Source organism: Sminthopsis crassicaudata, chromosome 6 (assembly GCF_048593235.1).
Source record: "Sminthopsis crassicaudata isolate SCR6 chromosome 6, ASM4859323v1, whole genome shotgun sequence".
Taxonomy (NCBI): Eukaryota; Metazoa; Chordata; class Mammalia; order Dasyuromorphia; family Dasyuridae; genus Sminthopsis; species Sminthopsis crassicaudata.
This window is the reverse complement of record NC_133622.1, coordinates 1,893,462-1,919,534: the sequence shown is the minus strand read 5'-3', so window position 1 is coordinate 1,919,534 and position 26,073 is coordinate 1,893,462. Positions and strand designations below refer to the sequence as shown.

General features: G+C 40.3%; 1 protein-coding gene across 6 annotated transcripts in view; it reads left to right on the top strand.

Annotated features, from left to right (window-relative positions):
* STK32B (serine/threonine kinase 32B) overlaps nt 1-26,073 on the top strand; it is a 351,540-nt gene that overhangs the window by 229,497 nt on the left and 95,970 nt on the right. For all 6 annotated transcript variants that reach the window (XM_074276564.1, XM_074276563.1, XM_074276565.1 and 3 more), the window contains one exon: nt 22,480-22,653. In XM_074276564.1, coding sequence (XP_074132665.1) covers nt 22,480-22,653 — 174 coding nt within the window. The remainder of the gene's footprint in view (nt 1-22,479; nt 22,654-26,073) is intronic.

Here is a 26,073-nt window from a genome sequence, read left to right as displayed (position 1 = left end):
CCATTTCCTTCCTCCCTGCCTCTTGCCCGTTTCTTCTGGATTCTCTTCTTCACTCCCAACGCTTGGATTTAGCTGAAGTCGCATCTTCCTGCGGTCCGCCCGGTCCGCCTCCCACTACGTCCACTCCTCGCCATTTCTATTTACTGAACTCATGGCCATAAATGTTGAGTTCCACCCAGTAGAAAGTGAGTTCCTTCAGGACAGGGACTGGTTTCCATCTGGTCTCCCCCTCTGGGGTGCCTGTCCCCCAGCCTGAGGCAGATGCGTACCAAACATTTGTTGGCTTGGATGGGGTAGGAAGGAAGGGGGCCCTGCTGGCTTGCCTCCATTCCCAGCAGTCAGTTAAGGGGTTGCTAATGAGCTCACCCAGCCAGCTGGTTCTTAGCTACTTGTCTTTGCCAACCCTGATCATTAATGTTGTCCTGTTCCCCTCCACCTCCTCTCAGATCCCTAACTGACAACTGTTGCTGGCAGCTGCAGCGAAGCCATTTTTCACCGTCTGCCAAAGGGAAGGCAGGAGGAAGAGTGGGTGTTTTGTCAGCTCAGGCCTCACACTTTGAGCGCTCACTTAATTTGCCTTTTCCACAAATTGTGCTTCTTCACTTGATCTTGGATTCTGGTTTTGTTATGTTTTGGTTTTGAAGGCTGAACTTAATTGCTGGCATTGAATGTGGCCTCCCCCTGCAGCATCGTTATTGCCCCCTCTCAGAGTCCCTCACGTTGGAATCTCAGCTCGCTCCGCCTCCAGCTCCCTCGCTACCCCTCAGCATGAGGTGGCCGAGCCAAGGCTCACACTTCTGTTGGGTAGTTCCCACAGTAGTTCGTCTCTCAACTCTGAGTTTTTAGCATATTCCTTCCCTCCCCAGCAACATCCAAACAACCAGAGCCATCCCCGAGACCTAAGTAAAAAACAAACAATGAACAGAAACCAGCTCACTACAAAGCACTTTTCACAATCCCACTATGTGACATCCATCGGCGCCATGTTCTGTTTATTGCTTCCCCATGTGGCTGCGTGCTGGCCTTGGACTTCGTGGGGCTGGCCCCAGAAAATCCCTCCTTTAAATATCTGTTTAGCCAGCCTCTGTCTCCTCCTAGAGTATCACAGAATCCCCCCAGGAGTCTGATAGGCCATCACCAAGGGATGATGGGAGGAAGAACTTTGAGGGCAACCATCATGGAGTCAGGGAGATGTCAACTTCAAAAATGTAAAGACTTCTCCCAATGGAATGGGCAGATGAGAACAGTTACTTCAAATGGTCCTGAAGCAGACCTGTGGTGATGCTCGAGTCCGAGCAGGTACCAGATCATCCACAGCATCTTGGGCCATCATCAGTCTTCTTGCTTCTGGACTTTGATGCTTCTGGAAGAGAGAGTGAGATTGATGCCTTTGTGCAGCCCTGCCTCACTTCAATTTAATTCATGCTCAAGTCAAGACATGACCCCAGGATGTCATTGGTCCTTTTTTCAGAAACAAAGGACAAACATCCAAAGTGGGTCCCGAAAGAAGAGCGGGGTTGCAATAGATGGAGATGTGGAAGGAATGGGAAATGGTCTGCATGGAGGCTCAGAGGCAGGGGCAGGACTGAGGAATCAGTGGCATCTAAGCTAACCAGGATAGACTGGAATGATTGATCAGAGCCAGATGATGGTGGACCTCAAGCAGAGGCTAGGGAAGTTGCATTTCCTTCTCCAGGGAACAACAAAAACTCTTGGAGGAAGAGAATGCTATGATCATCCAGGATTTGGAAGGAAGCTCTTCCGTATCCAAGCAAGAGACAATAAAGATGTGAACTGAAGTGGTGACAGCATGAAGGGAGAGGAGGAAATGGCTGGGAGAAACTTCAGACAGGCTTGGGAGGACTTGGCGATTGTTGAAATGGAAAGGATAACAGAGTGAAGAGTCATTGAGAAGTATGGAATTATAGGTAGCGGAAAAGGGAGAGGAGCTCTGAAAAGAAATGGGACCTTAGGAGGAACGCCATTTTTATGGGAAGGGAATGGCTAATTGGGATATCTAGAATTTGAGCTATTAAGATGGGTTTAGGGGGAGGTGCCCAGTAGGTAGTTGGAAATGAAATTATGGAGCTCTTAGAAAGGTAAGAACTGGGGATAGAGATGGGGGAGTTATAAAAGATGATTTTCTAATGGAGATTTTTATACTTGCTTGTTATTTCCCTTTCATTAGCACAGCTAGGGGGGTCAGTGGATAGAGTGCTGGACCTGAACTCTGGAAAACTGAGCTTTTTTACTTCAGTCATTTACTAGCTGTGTGATTTTTGGCCAGTTACTTAATTCTGTTTGCCTCGGTTTCCTCCTCTGTAGAATGAACTGGAGAAGGAAATGGCTTCTTTGCTAAGAAAAATCCAAATGGAGTCACAGAGAATCAGACAGAACTGAAAAACTCCTTAATCTATTTCCCATTTTGGAAGTCGATTATTTCCCTCACTGACCTTGGCTTTGGAATCAGAGAGCATGGGGTTGAATTCTGTCTTTGCTACTCACTTCCTATTTCTTTGTATTAATGAGAAGATTGAGGTACAATGTTTTAAAGACTTGTTCAAAGTAACACAGAGAGTTAAGTGGAAGACCTCAGCTTTGAACTTGAGTGTAATGCTTTCACTCCCATGCCCTGACCACCACTCATCCCGAGACCTAGCTTACCACTGCTACTTTGCAATGCTTCTTGCTTTTTGGTATGATTTGTCCCCTTAAAAGAATAAGGTTTGCTTTTATATTATTTTTATTTCCCCTTGCATTGCCCCGAACAATTATCTCTAAGTGCTTGCTATCTAGGTCAGGATAGACCGACCCAGTGGCTTGGTCTGCCATTAAAAACAAATGTTGAGTGGGTAAAATAGGTTAAGAAGGGCTGTGGAATAAAGTGGCAGGTAGCTGGGGAAACCATTGATTTCTCGGACTTCTACAACCTATCAAATAATAATATTCACCCTGATATCCTCATGGTCTTTTAGAGTTTCCAAAACCCTTTCCAATCTGTTAGCCCATAAGAAAGAAAGCATCTGTTCGTGGAGAACATGTGTCTTGAATCCTATGTTAGACATTTACTAGCTGAGCAACTTATGTCCCTTCTCCTCAGTTTCCTCATCTATGACATGAGCAGGTTGGTCTAGATGGGCCCTTCCAGACCTATATCTGTGATCCTGAGTCCTGGAACAGGAATTGAAAAAGAAGAATCCTGGCCTTGTCATCAGTCTTCCAAGGCCCCTTGGCCAGAAAAGGCCCTTGTAAGCTGTTCGGACTTTCCATTCGTGCGCTAGCAGGAACCTGGGGGCAGCAGCAGTGGAAATGGAACCCTGGAACCGACCAGATACCCTGAGAAAAGGCACCCTTGAGGAAAGAACACATACATTTAGAATCAGCTCGAGGAAAAGAGGTTGGGTTCCCCTTGTGCCATAGATATCTGAGCGGGAGCCAACTTGCCCTGCAACTGCATGTAGCTTTGGGGACAGCGTGTCAGAGACTTGGGGAGGGATGCTTAGAATTAGCTATCCTTGTTATACAAGCTTAGGAAATATTCTTTTCTAAATACTAATTCAATTTGGTTACTTGATATGAACTGATAATCATGTGTGTGTGTGTGTGTGTGTGTGTGTGTGTGTGTGTGTGAGGGTGTGAGAATACACAAGTGGGGGCTTCTAACTGAACCAATGCCCAAACCTTGAGCCTCAGGACTCAAGCTTCCTGTGTAGTTTGAAGTTCGTGGAACTATTAGACCGCAGCACCACAAATATACGGCCAAAAGGGGACACAGAAGTTGAGTTGGATTGTTCTGCCTTCATTTTATAGATGAAAAAATTGCTCATCTCTGAGGCTTCTTCTGGCTTTAGCATCCTTCAGTTAGAAGCTCACAGTCTGTAACCTTGCACCAAATGTATCCTGCTGGAAGTTAAAATTCAACTCATTTTCTCCCTGAATCTCTCTCACTCCCATCGTTATTGTAACAGACTTGAATTTATTTTGTTCCAATTCGTTTCCCTTGTTTTGCATCAACTCAGTTTCTCTAGACTTTATTGTCCATGACCATCTTTGGGACCTAAAATGAGAAGGATATTTCTGTATCCCTTGCTGCCCATTGATTTCTTGGTCATATGTTTTCTTCATGGTATATCCCACAATCCATCTTGGGCACTATCTTCCATTACTGTAAGCTCTCCAACAGTAACATTTAAGGGTTTCTGGGAAGTTTGGAGTGCTGACTAGAGTTCCAGGGATGGAGTTCTAAATTTGAGTTCAAATCCTGGCTCAAACACTTCCCAGCTGTGTGGCTCTCATAAGACATTTAACTTCTCAGCCTCAGCTTTCTCGTCTGTAAAGCAGAGATGATAATCTTGACTTCCCAGGGTTATTGGGATGATAAAATGAGATCATATTTGCAAATTCCCATCATGCCTTAAAATACCAGCTATGCTCATCAGCAATCCCAACCTTCATTTATGAAATTATCAATGAATGAATAAAAATGTATTAAAGGCTTACTATGTGCGGATTACTGTGTTAACTATCAATACAGAGCACATGAGGCAACCCTGCTCTCCAGGGCTCACACTCAAATTGGGGGGCCACAAAACATCCAAAGAAAATTTAGTTGCTGATGAGAAGGTCTTAAGAGTAAAGCTATGAGCTGGATGACAAGTATTTAAAAAGAAAGACTTCCCTTATCAAACTCTGTGGAGTGGGTAGTGGGTAAAAATAATACTCATTATCCTAGTTTTACAGATAAAGAAATTGAGGCACCAAGGGGATAATTGACTTGCTCTGTCACATGTTTAATAAGTGGTAACATTGGGACTGGGAGCTATAATGTTGCCTGGCTTCTGGTATAGCATTTCTACTTTATCTTCTTGTCTCTTAGGGTAATTCAGAAAAAAAATTAGTGTAAAGGTGAGAAATTCAAAAAGACTTTTATATACTTTCCTGAAAAAATAAAAAAGTAGGAAAGAAAATAGAAGAGAGGAGCATTTGCTGTCACCTCCAATTTTCCAGTTTCTTTTTCTGTACTTTCTCCAATTTTATGTGCAAATTATGATGTTGGCAATATTAACCAAAACACTTTGTACTTCCCAAAGATGCTTTTTAAAAGGCTTTTTCCCTAATCTCTTTTGCTCCCCTTCAGAAATATAATTAATATATAGGTATGAAAGAGAGACAGATTCCTCATGGCAAACAAAAATAAAAATTGGTGGAGGGGAAAAGCTCTTAATCATCATGATATCTTTTTTGTATGGGTTTAGTTCAAGAAAGTTTGAAAAGCATTAGTAGAAATTTTCTTTAGATGCAGAATCAGTCTGTAACCAGAATAAATTACTATTCAACCCCCATTCTACTATTTTACTCCTTTTTAATTTTTTCATTTAAATCAGATCAACAAACAATAATCAGCTCTTTGACTGAGCTATGTATGGGTTAAGGAAGTGCTTCATCTGACTCCTGGGTGATTTGCTATTCACCCTCAGTCCAGAGCCTGCAATGCATACAGTCAGCTAGCTATTCCCAAACTGGCAAACATGAAAGTCAAAAGGAACCCTTGATTTACTTACAGAATCAATCAGCATTCGCCACGTGCCACCCTTCTGTGGGGTGATAAGAGGTTTAGTAAGATAAAATGACTGTGCTTAGTCGGAGAGCTAATCTCTGCAGATTAATTGTACCAGTCTGAAAAGAGGGAAGAGACAAACAGACAGAGACAGACCCACAGAGAGAACCCAAACGTATTCGAATCCCAAATATCCCAGGGCAGCAAATGATGAAACAGAGAAAAGTAGGAAGCCCTAACTTCAAATCCACAAACACTTCCCAGTGGTCCCCCTCTGTCACTTAAGCTTCCTCACCTCTAATTATGGTATAGTAACTTTGGCCCACCTGTTCTGGGGCCAGAATGGTCTAGCTCCCTGTTGATGGAAAGCCTTCCCTGCTTTGAGTTGCTCTTCTCATCAACCAGTGGTACTCCTCTTCCTCTGCCTCAAGGCTCTGGCCCTGCCCCAGCTCCTTAACTAAGGATTGTGAAAGAGGGGACAACCCCAACCTCATTTGAGCTCCTCTGCTTTCCTCTACAGAACCAAATTTCTGGAGCTGCTCTCCACCCATCCCGGACTATCCCTTCCCCTTTCTTTGTACCCACTACAAAGGTAATGCTGAATATCCCTTTTTGTCCCCCCACCTTCCTGTCTTTTCAGTCTTTGCTTCTTTTCTAGTGACTCCTGAGAATCCTCAGTCCCATATATGGTTTCTGGCCCTGGGTCAGGAGGGTGTTCTCCCTCTGTCATTCCCTCCCTTTAACTCCTAAGTAGATCCAGCAGGGAACGCTTCATCTGGAAAACAAGGGACCCAGCTACCTCTGAAGTCCTTCCTGGGGCTAAATCTATGATCTGAAGGACTGATGGAATTCAATTGTCATTAGTTGATTTGAAAATTTGTATGTATCCGACTCATTTTTTCCAGTTTTCTGACATAATTATCGACTGTTTTTTGTTTAGTCTTGAACTGGATGTCTCATTGGTGCATCTGGAGCTCGACAGATTCAAAACTAGACAGATCTCTCCCTTCCTCCCCAAGTATCTGACCCAATTTCTTATTATTGTTGAGGAGACTGCCATTTCCCCAATATATTCAAGCCATCCTCCATCCCTCACATTCGCCCCACATAATCTAAGTGGTATCCAATATTGCTTCTTCCTTCACTGATCTTCATTTCCAAAGGCACCACCTTGGCTTTCTGGAAGGGCCCCTTGCCTCTATTGATCTTCAACTCAGCTGCCAAAGAGATTAAAAGTTCAGATCCCCTTGAATCAGCCTTTGGACTTCTTTTCATGTCCTCAAGGATTAGCATTCATGTCGGGTACCCCGGAAGCCGAAGCTTCTGCATCTTTCTCTGTGGTAGGAAGACAGATGGGTCTTTCCGTCTTCTCTGACTTATGTTTCTGTTTGTGAGATGCGGATAAAACCACTTGTCACCCGCCTTACCCCACTGCGATGTGAGAATTAACAAGCTAAGTTTTAGCTGCTCAAAGAAAGATCGTATCAAGTGTTGTTGCACATCCAGCTAATAGTTCTTTAACTGAACCAGTGATAACAAAAAAAAAAAGTCTCACCACCTTGGAGACAGCTGTGGTGCACTGGGGGGGGGGGGGAAATCGCTGCATTTAGAATGAGGACCCAGGCCTCAGGTCCCTGTTTCTCAAAGTAATAATTGTAGTTTGGGACAGGCCACATCATTATTCAGGGCCTCCTCTCTTTATGTGTAAAACAGAGATAACGCTTTTCCTGCATGATCTTCCTCACAGGGTCATCGTGCGGAAGATCTGCTCTACGTGTGGGTGCCACAGCCACAGTCCAAATTCCCAAGCATTCGGCTCTCAGGCAATCATTCTCTACTAGTTTGAACCATGTAGTTACAGATAGGCCATAAGAATTTCTACCAAATATCGTTCATAGCCTACGATGACCCAGGCCCCATTTTGAAAGTACACTGTATGTAGGGGTCTGACTGTGCACCACTTTCAGATTTTATACAAGCCATTTGGATCAAAAAAGGAGCCTTTGTTTGTCTAATGCTGTGATGTTTCCATGAATCGTGATCTCCTAGATGTGGATACCACCTGTGTCACTATGACTATACCCTTCTGACACCCTTCTATCCTTTGTTAGCCTTGTCTTTCCGGCTAGCCTCTCGTTACATCTCCTTCTTGGGACTCAAGAAATTGTTTCTGATTCCCTGAGAATCCTGGCTCAAACTCCCATTCCCGTGTTCTGCTCAGGGTTAACCGCCGGTGATTAATGTCCTCGTTTCAATTACTATCAATTAGCTCTTAGGAGACTATTCTGTTTTTGCTCTTTCTTCTCAGAAACGGATATCTTCCGAGAAGAAACAGCACAAACAATATTCTTTTTCCTTTCTTCCTCTGCCCACACATGTTCTCCCATCTCACTTTGGGCCCTGAGAAGAGTAGGATTCTACTGATGGCAGTTTCTTCATTTCATTCACTTCCGAATGCAGAACAGAGGATGGAAGATTTTGCTGTTGCTGAAGCGGGCCAGTCTGGGTTGTCCCAGCAAATTGTAGCCCAGACTTTGGCTTTTGGTCTTTTGTCTCGTCTGTCTTTGCGAGGTTCTTTGTCCAGTGCCAGCAGATTTAACCATTGTCTCCTCAGTTCCAGGTAGTACCTTGTTTCAAGTTCTGGCCCTTAACAAGCTCATTGGTGTCTCCGGTATGCCATCTAAAAGCAGGAATCACCAAGGGACCGTAGTGGCAACATTTTTACAACTTCATCCAAAAGATAATGAGACAGACTCGGAGCGGGGACATGACCTTCATAGGGTCACTTGGCTAGCAGGTTAGAAATCATCATACAATTTGAGTGTTCTCCAGTGGCCATGGGAGAGCTAAGTCACCCTTCTCATAAGAGCAATCGACTGGTCCAGGCCCTGTATTGGAGTCAGGCTCTCAACGCATTCATGTGACCCTCCAGTTCAGAATCTGCTGTGAACTGGAATCCAATCAGCTCCCTGATCTTTGCTGATTGTTCACGGGGAACTTTGTCTTCATGAGGCCACAGTTACCTTTCATTGGCTATCAGGATTTGGCAGATAGCTTCAGCAAGAAATCATTCCAGGATCTCGTGTCCTTTCATTCCTTTATTCATTTAGTGAATTTTAGCTAGTTGGTATAGAGAGAATAGAGTGCTGAACTTTTAGTTAGAAATTAATAATAATAGGATGGGGATGATATTAGCTATTGCTTCTGTGATTCTTTAAACTTGATAAAGTGACTTTTATATATCATTTTATTTGACATTCCCAATAGATATAAATGGGAAATAGAGGCTGTTATTCTAATACCCATTTTATGGAAGAGGAAATTGAGGTTGAGAAAGGTTAAATGACTTGCCTAGGCTCATGCAAAACAGTACTTGTCTAAAGCAAGATTCAGATCCACCCATCTACCCACTGAAGATACAAGTTCAAACACTGCCACAGACACTATATGATCCTGAGCCAGTCTCTTAACCTTTTTTAGATTTACTTTCTTCATCTGTAAAATGGGGATAACTTATCTCCTAGTAATGTGAGGAATAAATAGCTAACATGTACAGCACATTATACATTGTAATGTGCTATGGAAACTCTGGGTGGTGAGGGGGTGCAGTGATTAAAGCACTGGACTAGGAGTCAGGAAGACCCAAGTTCAACTGAAACCTTTGACGGTAACTAGCTGTGTGACCCTGGACAAGTTATTTAACCCAGTTTGCCTCAACTTCCTCACCTATAAAATGAGCTAGAGAAGGAAATGACAAACTACCCCAGTATCCTTGCCAAGAAAACCCCAAATGGGGTCATGAAGAATCTGACAAGACTGAAAGGGCTGACTAACAACTACAGCATCTACGTGTCATCATTGTCATCATATTCCTTTTACTTGGATGCGGGCTTTGGAATAAGAGAAGATTTAGAGAAGCTTTGGGGGCTGAAGAGCAAGGGGAGTCAAGAAATTTGATAATTGTGGGTGTTAAAAACCTCATACAGAGCCATCTTGATATCAGCTAGAGAAGCCCTTTGTATACAGACCAAGAGAGACTGCACCGGAAGTTCCCTCATTATTGAATTTCCAGCATCTGAGATGCAACTATTTCAATTTTCTATCAATAGATGAGAGCTTCTGAAGATCATGCGCAAGTTCACATGCGCGACAAGCTCATGCTCTATACCGTTTTCCTTTTGAAGACTGTATGACATGCGTTGTGCTAGGAGGGGCTATGGAAAATGTGTTTTTTTGGTTTTTGCTTTTCTGCAGGTGCACAGAAAAACAAGCCATAGGAGATCAGAATATTTGCGACATGCTGCTTTCTTAGAACTGTCCTCTAGGGTAAACTTAAGGCAGCTAATTTCAGAATGAATGATTTGGGGCCATATCCACTTCCCTTAATGCAGAAAGGAAGAAGGGAAGAAAGGACTAACAGAATTTTAGATAGTTCTAATAGTAATTATAGTTGTAGATTATAAAGAGTTACACCAACAAAAGACATGAGTCTTTTTCTGTGAATGAATTGGTGGATGGATATGGGTGAAAAATCAGTTATGTTAAAATATTCTACTTTTTATGTCTCATTTCTCTAAAAAACTGTTCTCTAGATGAGGGCAGGGGCTATTTCTTCCTTTTCCCAGCGCCCTACAAAACCTCTTATTGTTTATAGTGTATTGCGTACCAAAAAGGTTTACTATAGTTAGGAAAAATGGACTGAGTGGAGGAGACATTTCTTAGAGCTGACAGTGTCAAGATGTGCCTATTTATGGATGACCGATTGTTGACTGCATTTAGCAATCTATGGGGTCTTTCCAATAATATCCATGGTCGGTCCAAAATAGATATTTTCACATTTTCTTGTATTTGAACCCCTTTGGCTGTTTGATGAAGTCTAAGAAACCCTTTGTAGAAAATGTTTTTAAAGGTATAAAAAAAGATACTTAAGACTCTAATGCAAATCAATTATATAAAAATATAATTATATGTCATTTTAAAATCATACATTTAATAAATATACACACATATTTATATTTATATATAATATATATTATTATATATGATATATTTAATATATAATATATATATTTAGGTATATGCCTATATATTTATATATACATGTATATATGTATGTATTAATACACCGCAGGTTAAGAACCTCTACCCTAAAGTGTGGTCTAGATGTCCACAAATGGGCACTATCCACAAGTGAAGGCAGAATGCATTTTGTCAGGATACAGCTTGCCAGTGGATCAGCAGCCAATTGAGTACATCTGTCAACTAATCTACTCTGGCCAAGCAATGTAGATGAACCATGACCTGGGCCCAGAATATTTGAGGGATCCCAAACCTTTCCCTGCCACTGAGATTCATTAAAAACCCACCATTATTCTTTTAGCAAAAAATGGTATTTACTGTGGAATGATGCCGTCTGAGAAGAATCAGAATTACGAATGTTGCCCAAAGCAAGAAACAATGCATAGATTGTAAATGTTGAGCTAGAAGACAGACTTAAATATGGAAGATACCCTAGAAGTTATCATCCAACCCTATCAAATTTTAAAAATAAATGTCATCCATGCTTCTTGTTTCGTACTATCATTTTTAGGAATACCACTCCCTCCTTCTTACATTCATTCCTTCTATGTGCCTTCCCTCATAACAGAAAACCAGTTAAGTAAAACCAACAAAGACATCAACTGTTTCTGACAGAATATGTAATATTCCACATCTATAATTCCCATTTCTCCAATGAAAGGTGGGTGCAACCCTTCCTCTCCTGATTTCTGATTCCACAAGGGGTCGTATTAATGACAGAGTCTTCAGTTGAGTTTCTTCTTTTCTTGTTCGTTATTGTAGTCACTGAGTTTATAGTTTTCTTGGTTCCTCTTGCTCTACTTTGCATGTATTCTTATGAGCCTTTCTGTATTTCTCTGAATTCCTTATGTCATTGTTTCTTAGAGTATGCATTCACATGCCCTGACTTGGTCCATCCATTCCCTAAATGATGGACTTCTTGTTTTTGACATCTTCTACAACACTGCTAAGAATATCTTGGTGTATAGTGAAATCTTGATTTTTGCCTTTGATCTCCTTCAGGTACTAGCCAAGGACTAGATCCTCACAATTCCACATTATTTTCTAGAATGAGAAGACAAATTCTCAGCTGTGTCCATATTCGTGTGCTCGTTTGCCTACAGCCTTTCCGACACTGACTGTATTCATTTTTTTGTCAATTCTGTCAAACCTTAGACTGGTTCCTTCATTTTATAAATGAGGAAGCTGAGCCTATAGTGAGGTGAAATGCCTTGCCCAGGGTATTTGCTTAGTAAATGATAGGCAGTTCTATTGATTCTAAAGCCCTGGCTTTGAATGACTTCTTCCATTGATCCATACTGCAGGTACAGAATGGGGCTGTAGGACACTAGTGCAAAACTTGTACTATTTTTTATCTTCCATTTAGTCAAGCAATCAATAAGCATTTATCATGTGTCTATTTTGGCTAAGTGCTAGGTTATAAAGGAAGACAAAAAGTAAACAATGTCTTGCCTCAAAGAACTATAAAGATATTAGCATGATTTGTACAAGGTGACAAGCTACAGCTAGCTCGTGAATGGCAATGGTGAAAGCAATACCCCCATAAATGAGGCAAGAATTTGCTAAAGTAGGAAGTAATAATTAAAGATTACTCTCCATATTTTTCGGGTGAATTCTGTTTTTAATTCACTCTTTATTTGCTTTTGTTTTATGGGAGACTTCATCCCATTCAGATTCACGGTTATGATCACCAATTATATATTTCCCTCCATCTTATTTTTCCCCTGAATATACTTTTGTTTCAACCCATTCTACCCACTGTCTTATCTTTTACCACCCCTTTTCCCCTTCTCTCATCTTTTTTTCCTAGTGTTTCTGCCAACCTTCCAACCTGCTCCTCCCTTTTCTTTCCTCTTTCTTTTTCCTCCTATTTCTTTAGAGGGTTAGATAAATTTCTGTACCCAACTGATTAAGTTATTCCCTCTTAGAGCCCAAACTGATGAGATCAAGCTTTAAACAACGCTCATTCCCCTCCTTTCTTTCCCTGGATTGTAATAGGTCTTTTGGGCTTCTTCAGGTGAACTAATTGCCCCATTATAACTCCCTTTTCCTCTTTGCTAGTACAGACCTTTTCTACCCCTTAATGTCTTTTTCTTTGATTTTACATCAGAGTCCCTTCACAACCACACTCTCGGTCCATATGATGCTCCCCTCTGTCTGCTCCAGTGACAGATACGTTCTCAAGAGTTATAGATATAATTTTCCCATCTGGAATCAGTTTAACATTTAAATATATATGTTTCCCCCTGTTTACTTTTCTATGCTTCTCTTGAGTCCTATGTTTGTAAATTAATTTTTTTATTTAGTTCTGATTTTTTTTAATAGACATGATTGAAAGTCTATGACTTCATTGAAGATCCATCTCCTCCCCTGAAAGATGATGTTCAGGCTCTCTGGGTAGTTAAATCTTAGCTGTAATCCCAGGTTCTTTGCCTTTCTGAATATGGTATTACAAGTTATTTTATCCTTTATTGTAGAAGCTGCCAGATCCTGGGTAATCCTGACTGCTGCTCCTTGATTCTTGAATTGGTTTTGTCTGATAGCTTGCAATATTTTTTCTTGAGATTGTAGTTCTGGAGTTTTGCTATAATGCTCCTTGGGCTTTTCCTTGTGCAATCTTTTTCTGAAAGTGATCAATTAATTCTTTCAATGAGTATTTCCCCCTCCATTTCTAGAATATCGAGGCACTTTTCCTTATCTCTTGGAGAATGCTATCTTGACTCTGTTTTTTTGGTCATGACCTTCAGGTAGACCAGTAATTTTAAAATTGTCTCTTCTGGATCTATTTGCCAGTACAACTATTTTCCAATGAAGCATTTCACAGTTTCTTTCATTTTTTAATTCCTTTTAGTTTGCTTGATTGATTCTTTCTGACTAGTAGAATCATGAGTATCCATTTGCCCTGTTTTAGTTTTTAATGTGTGATTTTCTTCAGTTAGGTTTTGTATCTCTTTTTTATTTTGGTTCATTCTACTTTTTAAGGAGTTGTTTTCTTCAGATAATACTTTTTCCCTTCCTTTTCCAGACTGTTGACTCTCTCATGTATACCTTTCATTTCCTTTCTAATTTTTTTCTTCTACCTTTATTATTTGCCTTTTAAAATCTTTAATGAGCTCTTAAGACGTCTTTTTGGGCTTGAGACTAATTCATATCACTCTGAGATTTCTTCTGTGGATATTTTGTTTTCATCTTAGCTTATGCTTTGGTCTTCCTTCTCACCATAGTAGCTTATCTTGGTCAAGGTTCTTTCCTGTTTCTTGCTAATTTTCTTTTCTTTTGGTATTTCTCTTTTTTACTTTTATGGTTGACATCTGCTCCTGAGGTATAGAGGGACTGTCCCAAACTTTCTGTGCATCTTTGAGCACAGGGGCTCCTTGTGTTTGTAGTGGGGAGCTTTGCCTGCTCTTTTCAGGAGACAGCCGGGTACCCCAAAGTTTGCCTTCTGACTTGGGATTGGAGGCTGCCCTACTGATTTGTTTCTCTACTGAGCCAGGACTGAGGGTCTTAACTTCTTATGAGCTGTGATTAAAACCCTCTCACTGACTTTTCCTGAATCTGTCTGACCTGTGCTGAATACCCTTTTCCCCCAGAGAGACTGATTTTCAGTCTGTTTTGAGATGGAGAGTGTTTTAATTCCATCCTCTGTTCACAGGCTTGGTTTCATGTGCTTTTTGAGAGAAACTCTCTCCATTTTTTTAATAGTGATTCTATATAGTGTGACATATCAGAAAGTCTATTGGATCTGGTATCATCAAACCTGACAAAGATATGTCACTATGGCCCTCGATAAGTCATGTGTTTTCAGGAAAGCTCTGCTTTCTCACTGTGAAAAAACACAAGATTGTTGGGAGAAATCTATTTAATTAGCACTAGATCACATAAATTTGCAATTATTCTTAATATATTAGGGTCTTAAAATGTTTGCTAAGTTGAGTTGAATATTAAGAAATAGAAAAATATTTTGTGCTTTCTAAACCTTATAGTCTAGTTAAGAAGATAAGGAATGTCCAAATAAAATAATTCACTCTAACAAAGACATTAGCTCTGAAGTTCCAAACAAATGAGGCAACCAGGAACTCTCACATTAGAAGGGAGAAAAATATATCATTTATTCACTAGTGATGGTGTGATGTGAGGAAGGGAAAGGCCACCCCAAATTAGGGAAAGGTCAGATTTGTAATCTTATTTACCTTTCTCAGTGTCTTAAATGTAATAGCTCTCTGCCCGTCAGCCAAGCAAGTCAATCATCAGGAAACCCTGTGTTGTACACTATCCCCTTGGAGGAATCAAGTCCTGGGGTTTAGGCTGCCTAGCATTCAGTGGGTTTCATGGGGCAGTAAATCCTCCTTTGTGATCACAAGGGCCGAACTTGCTCTTTGTTCCCAGGGCTTTAATCTTCCCTTATTTTCTATTACAGTTAAATGGGAAGAGCAGTGGGAGGATTAGTAGAGCTTGATTACTCACTTCTTCTGTTACTTAGCAGTATGACTTCTTTTCTTTCCTTCCTTCCTTCTCTCCTTCCTTCCTTCCTTCCTTCCTTCCTTCCTTCCTTCCTTCCTTCCTTCCTTCCTTCCTTCCTTCCTTCCTTCCTTCCTTCCTTCCTTCTCTCTTTCCTTCCTTCCTTCCTTCCTTCCTTCCTTCCTTCCTTCCTTCCTTCCTTCCTTCCTTCCTTCCTTCCTTCCTTCCTTCCTTCCTTCCTTCCTTCCTTCCTTCTTTTTGTCTTTTTCTTCTTCATACTTTATATATAATTCAAATAAGGTTTCCCAATGCTTTTGGATTATGTTTAGATACTTTTGAAGGGCTATGATTTTATTGCTGCACTCATTTTCCTGCCCCGCTGATATGATTCTCCATGGCTTTATAAGTTACCATGTTAAAAAAAAAATTAGTTACCTGCAGAAGGCCACATCTCTGATGATGAGTCTCTTACCATTTAAGGAAAGACAGCATGTTGGGGACCCGCCTTGACAATGATAGATCGTCAGCACCTTGAGGGAAAGAACTGTCTTTTGTCTTCTTTGGTATCCCTAGAGTTTAGCACAGTGCCTGCTTAAGAAATGTTCATGATTGTTTTGTTTTAGATTTTCTAGATTGCTAAAACTTTGCAAGGCTTACACTTAGCATATTTAGCATTTGAGAACCCAAGATCACTTTCATGACATGACAAAGCATTAGGCAAGATCTTCTGGCTGAGAAATGGGAGCTCTTCGTGTTTGGATTTCCTTTATTCAGTAACCCGTCACAGCATCCTCTCTAGTATACTCTGGTATACTCATTAGGGGCAACTTATAGAGCAGCTTTCAGATGTCCTTTAAATATGTCCTCATTGCTACCAATTACTAGAGCTAGTTGCTGCCTAGCCAGAATTTTGCTCCTTCATAGCTCATTCTTCTCGTTGATCTTGGAAGGAGAGTCAGTGGGCTGATTAATCGTCCCACTGATTTCAGAAAAGGCTTCTGCCAAAGAGACTCCGTTTGGATTGTGAGAGATCAATCATTTATATGTGAAATGAATGTGGTTATTATGAAAATGTCATTACACTTTCCGTCTGAGATGCAACTGGAGAGACAGCTGAACAAAGTCATCGTGAATGCTGCACTCATACCAAAAAAGTAAATTAAAGGTCATTTTCTGCTTCAGACAATGATACTTTGTCTTCGTGAGAATCAGAATAAGAATAGGAATAAGGCCAGGGGCACAGCCTGAATTATTGAGAACACTTTCTTTTTAAATTTCAATTCTTCTCTGTAAAGTCCCCCAATTCCCCTCTAAACCAGTGATGGTCTTCCAAAACGCTCTTGTTGATATCTTAATGAAATCGCTCGAACAGCTTTCCCGTGATTTTGGAGTTTATCAAATCACAGTTAGTGTCAGTAGTAGACTATCTAGTGAGAAATTAGACAATCTGTTGGTTATTTCTCTGTCCTACAGTCCTATTGGTTATTTCTCTGTCCTGAAGTTTCTTCTTAATCTGATGATGTTTATCAAATCTCATGCTGTCGCAAATAGTTAAGCTTTTCTTTCCTAGTGAATATATTAGGCGGTCCTCTTTATAACTTTGGACTCTCCATCCAGATGCACTATCAATTTAATTCAATAAACATTTGTACTTATCCCTGATGCACCATAGTTGGATGTGGATGAGGAAATGAGTAAGATGGGCTAAAAGAGCTTTTTGAATCTATGTCTTGCTCATTTCTTGTCCCTTCCCGAACTAACAAATAGTAGATAATTAATGAAAGAAGAGAAGACAACGACTATAATTCAAAACAGGATATGATAAGGGCGTGCTCAAGTTATAAACCTAGTAGTAGGAAAATTCTGAGGAGAGAGACCTCATACCTAGGTGATAATATGCTTGTTGGTCAGAAGGAAACCCTTGTTCTGCCATTCTCTTAACCCTTTTGATTCCTAGATACATTGCATTGTATTATTGCTTCCTTTGAGCATGTTGTGGATGTCAAGGAACAGAAATATAATTGCATCCACTTCTAAATTAATTAAAGTTTAATGAATGGTATGCAAGCTACCAGTGGACTCTTTCCTCAAACCAGTAGATGTATGCTTTTCTTCACCATCAGCCTTGTGTCTCAGTCTTGGTCTATTTCTGAGGAATAAAATCACAATATAATCGAAGCTCAGGAAACAGCTGCTGGTGCAATGGACAGAGTCTTGGGCCTGGCATCGAGAAGACTGGCATTCAATTCTGACTTCAGACACTTACTAGATGTGTGACCCCGAGCAAGTCTTTTAACCTCAGTCTCAGTTTCTTCAATGTAAAATGTAAAAATTTTCCTATTTCATTGGGTTGTTGTGAGTATCAAATGAGACACTATTTGTAAACAAAACACAAGATTTTTAAAGCACTTAGCACAATTCCTGGCCTATAGTTGGCACTATATGTAGTCTCATTTCTTTCTTTTCCCAAAGGCCAGATGTGGGAAAGGGCCTTATAACTAAAAGTAGACCTAGCACAAGTATATCAGACAAAAAGTATTAAATGAGAGACTGATAAAAATCCTTTTATGTCATAAATTATACTTAGGCACTGAAATCATTCTGTCTGTATCTATCTGTAGTTATCACTTCCACATGGTGGGTGTTAGGGGCACAGCACTCCTGTGACCTGGAAAATCTGGCCCTCCTTTCGTACCCCAAAAGTCTGAAGTATTGTGGTATTGAAAGATAAATTATGTTGACATTATACTCTATTTTAAGCATTTCTGAGATTCTGTGTCATCTGCTGGCCTTCATATGGTATCACGGCTTCCACAAAACTCCCCCCAATTCCCATTTAATTTCTCCTGCTGACCCATAATATTTGAAATTGTGATGAGGAAATTTGCAATGTGGAAGGGATGATACTCCCACGCTTTCTATCTGTCCCTTTTTCATTGAAAAAACTGTTAGCATCACTTGTGCTTGCCCCCAATTTCTCGCTTCTCAGTGCCCTGTGATCTAATGCCCATTCTCACCATTTTCCTGAAATTGTCTTCTCAATTCTCACTAATAACTCTTTTGACAAGTAAAATTGGAGCTTCATATTTATTTTTCAATCTTAGACACTCAGGAAGAAAATACATTTTCAAAATTCAAAATTCACTTTTGTAGTTCGGGGTCTAAAGGTCTAAGGGAATAAGTTGATCTCCATTTAAATAGACCATGGTTCTACGTGAAAGAGCAACCACTGTGCTTCAGTGTGGATTTGAAAAAGTAAAATCCTAGAGGGCTTTTTTGGTGGGGAGCAGAGCAGGGATTTTATTTTATTTAAATGGCAGGTGGCAAAGAACTTTTTGGTAGAAGTTCTAGTTCCAAAGTGTGAGGATCCAAAACAAGAAGAATCTTGTAAACACTCGTTTGGTTTATGGCAATTCTCTCCATTGGGGGATGGATTTTCTAAAATTTCTCATAGTAGAAAATTTCCATTCTTTTTTATCACTACGCCAAGGTTTGTCCCCTTTGAAAGGATTGGGTTTTCACATGACAATGGGGCTCAGGAACTTGGAAAAGGCCATGTCTTTTTGTTGGATGAGATATTAAAATTTATCTAGGTGAGATGAAAGGGGGGAAAACACATGGAATAAAGGTGAAGGCTAGTTTGTAAAACATCTGATGGATTGGACAAACTAGAGAGAGGGAAGTCCTCTTCCTGGTGACTGTCTGGGTGATGCAAAGGTGTTATCTGGTCACTAAAATAACAAACACTAGGCTCTCCCTGGAGTATTCAAAGTTGATTTCTTTACCAGCAACCCAGAAAGAGACCTACATTTCCCTAGAAATTTTAACTCCAGATTCTAATATCGAGGTAGAAGGGGGGGCAATTACAGTTATATCTCGATTAATGCAAATAAAAAATTCCATGGAGTGACCATTGTGTTTGATTTGCCCAATATATGTCCATTAGGCTGGGATCAGTTCCACATTTTTCATAATTTTATTTTCTTGGCTTCTAAACTGTGAATGACTGGAGCCACACAAAGTAGGACTAGAGACAGGTTTTTAAAGATCATGTAGGGAGTTAATTATCACTTTCAGGGTGAGGAGTACAGTTTGCAGCCTGGAAGTTTTCCTGCGCAGGAGACCTCCACCTGTAGCAGGAAATGTTATAAATAAATCTTAAGTGGGAAAGGAGGGAAAGTCGGATTACAATACGATCATTTTTAGGGCTTAAGTGCTTGCCCATGACAAGCACAAGGGTACGGGACTATCTGGGTATTCTCCAATCCTGGGGAACACTTGTAATTGATTGTTTCAAATCATGGAAGTTGTTACTTGGAGGTGGACAGGACCAGAGTTCTGTGATGGGTACAGCTTCCACAATCTTTGGTTCACCTCACTTAACATACACAAGAGAACTTTGTCAAGAATTGATTGATCATTTCCAGCTGCACTGTAAGACTCTGATTCCAAAGTCAGAGTCTCCTGGGAAAATGGCAACTGAAAAATCTAGATTGTTAATATATTCATTGCACATATCATATCAATAATTATGAAAATCATAATAATTTTCTTCATATAACTTTGAATAATGTAGATTTAAATCTACCTGTCTACTTTATGGGATTCATTATTCACACTAATCACAACCCAAGTGTAAAGTAGTGCTCTCAGCTCAGCCAACTGTCGCTCATCTTGCTGGGGAAATGAGAACGGTGGCAGGAGAGCACATTCTCCCCAACAGTTTTTTAATTACAAAACCCAGTGACATTTGCTAGGTTTTCATGCTTCCTGACTTCCCTGCATCATTTGACTCTGTTGATTACCTCTTTATTCTGTATTTGTTCTCTGCATTTCCAGGATGCTCTCTCTAGATCCTCCTATCTGTCCAACTGCTTCTTCTCGATTTCCATCACTTGTTCGTTGTCCTCCCCGCACACTATAAATGTAGACATCCTTCAGAGACTCCTCCTGTGCTGCATTCTCCCAATACAATGCCCTCCTACCCCCATATAGATAGCCAGACCCAGTCTCTCCTCTAAAGTCTAATATAGTCCCCCCCCCCCCCCCACTACTAGAGATCTTCAGCTGGTACCTTAAACTTAACATTGGCAAATTGGCTTTCCAATTTTTTCCAATTCCTGTTTTAAGTTTCTTTATTTCTAATGAGGGCATTACCATTCAGCCCCAATATTCCATTTGTTTCCAAGTACTGTCAAATCTCTCTCCTTCCCAGCAGTCTAACATATGTGCCTCCCTCTAGTCAGAATTTTACCTCATACATCAGGATGTCATTGCTCTCCTGGACTATTGTAGCAGCATCCTGGTTACTAGCCCTCTCTCTCCCACTTTCCCTGTTCAATCCATCCTTCACCCACAGAGCAAACAATCTTTATACCGCGCAGGTCAGACAGTGTTTCTTCCTTACTCAAATTCTTTCAGTTGCTCCTCATGGCCATTAGGATAAAATACAGATACTTCAGCCCCACATAGAAGGCTATCCCTAGTCTGTCCCCAATTTATATTTAAATGCATATGTCCGTCAAATTCCCTTTGCGCATTCTCTTCTCCAGCCAAATCGGGCCAATTGCTTTCCCCTTGTTTTCCTCTGCTTGCTCTTTGCATTTGCTCAGGCCATCTCACCCATTTCTCCACTTGTCTCAACTTTCTTTCAAGGGCCACCCCTGGCTCCATGCCTTCCATGCAGATTTCCTTGACTCATGACGAACATTCTGTCCACCTCCAGGGAAAGAACTGATGGAGCCCGAGTGCAGATCGAAGCAGACTGGTTTTGACTTTGTCTTTGTGTGTGTAGGTGTGGGCTGTGTTGTTATCGTGCCTTCTTTCCCAGCATGCCTAATATGAAAATATGTTTTACGCGATCACATAGGCATAACCCACATCAAATTGTCACATTTATGGGAGGGAGTGGAGGGAAGGAAGAGAATTTAGAACTCAATATTTTTTAAAAAATGGATATTAAAATTGTTTTTACCTATGACTGGGAAAATAAAATATCATTAAAGAAAAAAAAAAGATTTGCTTAATACTTCAATAGGATTATAGATTCGTGGCTGGAAGAGACCTTATTCTTCTACTCCACCCTCCTTACTCAGAAAAGTGACCGGTCTAAGATCACATAAGTACTCATTGGCAAAAACAGGATTTGAACTAAAGTTGTCTTTCAGTCTAACTAACATGTTGTTTCTTCCATCTCTTTCAATTGATTTATTACACTTCTTGTTTATCAAAATCTCTTTCATATTGTACTTGTTTCCATGCTCACTACCACCTGCAATAGTAGAACATGTTTGTAGATTTAAAGAGTTTTCTAAGCTTGTCTTGTGACCCCTGTAGTTAAGAGGATGGCGATGGATCCTGTGGCTATCATTATGCCCATTTTACAGAATTCGAACAGAAGGAATTAACAATAGTTGCCCAAGATTATTCCATGAGTAAATTACAGAGCCAGAATCAAATCCAGACCTCCTGAAATCAAGCCACTATTAATTCTGCCATTTTACAACAACCTTTCTAATAGGTTTTAAGCTACTTGAGAGGCTACATGTTTTTTTTTTTGTTGTTGTTGTTTGTTTGTTTGTTTTGTTTTGTTTTCATAGCATTCCCAGTATATAGTATAGGTACTTACATAAAATAAGTACTTAGAGTCTTTTTAATTTAATGCATTTGAATCAGATCGGATTCTTGGTTCCATGTGAGCTAGATTGGGGTGACCGGCAGAAAGCAAAAGAGACAGCATCTTCTCCCTCTTGCCTGAGTAGAAAAATACCTGATAAGACCTAGTAAATAGAGGTCTGGGTCTGGAATCAGAAAGATCTGATTTTAAGTCTGACCTCAGACTCTTACTAACTGTGTGACCCTGGCCTTCCTCAGTTTCTTTAGCTGTAAGGTGGGGATAGTAATAGTACCTACCTCACAGGGTTGTTGTAGTAATCAAATGATATACTTGTAAGGCAGTACAGTGTCCAACATAGGTATTTAATAAATATTTAATTTAATAATCTAATAAATAATTATTTATTTATAATGATAATTATTATAATATTTACATATAAAATCATATATTATATAATTATATAATATTATATTATAATATATAACATACAATATACTATATAACATGATATATAATTATAATAAATTTATTTAATTTGTTAGACATATAAATAATTATAAATATAAATAAATTTATTAAATAAAATAATACATTTAATAAAACAATAAATTAATAAATTTAATAAATAAAATAAATAAATTTGATAAATGTTTGTTGTTCCTTCCTTCCCTCTGTCCTCTCTCCCTTTGCCCACGGATGTTAGTTGGGTTGTACTAGAAGATGTTGAAATCCTCTGCAGCATTAATATTTTAGGATTCTTTGGTTTCAGGTATTCCTTTCAAGATGAGGAAGACATGTTCATGGTGGTCGATTTGCTTCTGGGAGGGGATCTCCGTTACCATCTACAACAAAATGTGCATTTCAACGAGGGCACTGTGAAACTCTATATCTGTGAGCTGGCCCTTTCCCTTGACTACCTGCAGAGATACCACATAATCCATAGGTAAGCCAGCCGTGGTTAATTTGGGGATGAGCACTGTAAGAAGATGAACTTTCTCTCCTGTTTCTAGGTGTTTTGTGAAAAAGATGAGGAAAACTTCCAATTGAGGTAGAAAGGGCATTAGACTTTTGGGTGTTCACTAGTGAAGAATAAGACTTCCAGCCCCTTGGTGTGAAATTTCAATATTGATGATTGCTTCATGGGGACTTCTTGATTTTGGGAATATGATCAGATCTTGTGTCCAGGGTCAAGCATGTCCTATACTCCCATAATGCTTTTCGGCCTTCATGAAATTACCAAAAATGGGGTTAAATCATAGACCTTGGAGGCAATCCAGTTTGACTATGATGTTCTACAGAGAAGGAAGCAGAGGCCAGAGGAGGAAACCACTTTCCCAAAAAAAGGGAAAGTCAAGATATGAAAGCAAATCATAGGATTAAAGACTTCAAGTAGAAGAGCCCTCAGATGCTGCACAAGCCACTCTTCCTCATTAGACAGATAAAGAAACTAGGACTTTAGGATCTTAAGTGTCCTGTTTAATAAATGTCCAAGGAGGACTATGAAACTGTGTTCTTGGCTTGAAGTCCAGCACTCCCCCTACTCTACCATGCTTTTTCTGTAACACTCCACTATCCCCTCAGCTCTTTTTGATGAGAGATTTTTAGCCTAGAAGATTTAGTTCTGTTCAGGCATTTTCCATTGTGTCCAATTCTTTGTGACCCCATTTGGGGCTTCTCTTAGTAAAGATACTGGAGTGCTTTGCTATTTTCTTCTGTAGCTCATTTTAAACATGAGGAAACCAAAGCAGACAATGATTTTCCCAGACTCTCACAGCTAGTAAGTGTCTGAGGACAGTTTTGAACTCAGAAAGAGGAGTCTCCTGACTTTAGGTCAGGCACTCCATCCTGCCTGCCTAGCTTTCAAATCTGAAAGTACTAGCCATGTTAACTCTGGCCTCAAATAGCAGAACGAGGAGCTTTGGGTGGGGGTTACAGACAGCTATGCTTCGGCTCACTGTGAGAAGCGGTGCTACGCTACCCTGAAGTAAGCTGTATGTCCCTGCAAGGGGCTGTGTTCCACTGAAGTTCTTGGACACCATTTGTGTGGGATGGTATAGGAGGGATTGGTGTTTGGGTACAAAGCGGACAGGATGACCTACTTAGGCTCTTCTGGTGGGTGGCCATTCATCGTGAATGGGAAGAATCCTTATGTTTCTTTATTTAAATAGGCTGGTTCAAGGGTTCAGTAACCAATGGACAGAGTCAGAATTTCTAAGACCACATCAAACATTTCAAGTCATACAAGCATTTTTTCTCTAACATGTCTGGTGGTCATCCAGACTGGCCCCAAGGGCACATAATGATGGGAGCTTCCTTGGTTCCATGGTTTTAGGAAGAACAGTGAGAAGGTGGAGTATGTTGAGAGAAGGACAACTTGGATGGCGAAGGGCCCTGAATTATCCAAAATAGGCTTGGTTCAAGGAAGCAGGAAAGGCAGTCCTATAGAAGTGCAGGGTCAGGGAAGAGTGGGAGCTGCTTCCAGAATCTGAAAGGTCTTCTCAGGAACATGGAAGAGGAATGGACTTGATCTGCTCGGCCTCGAAGGGTAGAGCAGAAATAACTACGGTGAAAGCTGCAGAGAGGAGCGCTTATGTCTGGTTTAGGAAAAACCAAAAACAAAGCTTCCCCCAAGTGACAGCTCTCTGGAAGGGGGTCCCAGATGGAATAAGTGCCTCTCTACTAGACCACATGCAAAGGTAGGGGAGAATTTGTCAATGTGTAGAGAGAATTTCTGATAAAATGTGGAATAAGGTGCCCTTGAATGCCCCCAAGTTCTGCTCTTCTGGATAATTGAATCTAATCAGCCCTTTACACATTTGCCTAGAGAGATATATACATACATACATATATATATATATATATATATATGTGTGTGTGTGTGTGTGTGTGTGTGTGTGTGTATACATATACACTTACATGCATTATATGTGCATATCTATACCTATACATGTAAATATGGAAAGAATAACCAGGAATTGTCACTGACTGTCCAGAGACCATTGTAATGGTAAGGCCGGGACTCAAATACAAATATCCTCCTTTCTAGTATAGTAGTCTTCCAACTATACCATATTTATCCAAAAAAGAAGTCCCCAGCTACACTAAGAACATTGCTCTCCTTTTTTTCCCAGTCCTCCATCACCATTAGAGCAATTAAGTAGCCAGACTGGAGCTTGGAAGATATCTTTTGGCTCAAGTAAGAAACACGGGTTCAAACTCCTCCTTGGACATTTATTATAACATCCTAAATTTCCAGTATTGTCACTAGCTGCATGATGATGGACAAGTAACTTAACCCTGTTTGCCTCAGTTTCCTCATCTGCAAAATGAGTTGGAACATGGCAAATCACTCCAATGTCCAAGGAAACACCAAAAGGGACATGGTTGAAAAGACTAAACAACCGTCTCCATCCTCAAGCATAAAAATACCTGGGCATTTGTGTTCTGAAATCAAAGGAAGAAGCTTAGTGACCCTGTGGATCTTGCCCAAGATCATACAGCCAGGAAATATCTGCGGTCTGATTCCAACTCAGATTTTCCTGAGTCCAGAACCTGTATTTTCCTCTCTGTCTCATCTAGCTGACTCTAGCAGGTTTCCATTGTGTCAAAAAGAAAAAGATGCTTTCTCTTCTTATGATAAAAGTCTTTACTTTCTGCCGCTCACCCTGGGCCACCTCATGCTGTTATAGTTATTCTTGTGATTGTTCCAGAATCTCCTAATAGCAATCCTACAGGCTTCCTGTTATCCAGCGTTGCCTCCCTTGATCAGTCGGGCCAATTTGCGATCTGTCATCTGTGATTCGCCCTGCTCTGTGAGTGCTATACCAAAGCAGATTCACAGAGAAAATTCTAAATTGCTTGAAAGGCAGCGGCTGTGAACATCCCAGGGCCAAAGAACGACTCCATGGAAGATGACACAAGTGATAGTTTTGCAAATGGGTGTAGTTTCTCCAGTTTCCAACAAAAGTTTTAAGCCATTTCTTAAGAGTATTTCTATTTAGATGAGCACTAACATGGGTGCCATTTGCCCTAAAATTTGAGCTGAGAAAGAAGACCACAGGGAGAGAGTCAAATATCTGACTGACTACTTTTAAAATCCCTCAGTGTCAACAGTGACCATTCTGTATAGAATTCTTCTGAAGTGATTTATTGGTAAGGGACTTTTACAAATCATAGAACCATAGCTGGGAAACCGGAAGGGACCTCCCAAGTCATGTACTCCAACTCTCTCTCTCTTGCTTATATAGGAAGAAAGTGAGACTTAGTCTTAAGTTGCTTGCCCAAAAGTATATGGATTTGAACCCAGATCAGATCATTTAAAGAAGCCTTTCGGATCTAAGCTATCTCATCTCATTTTATATCT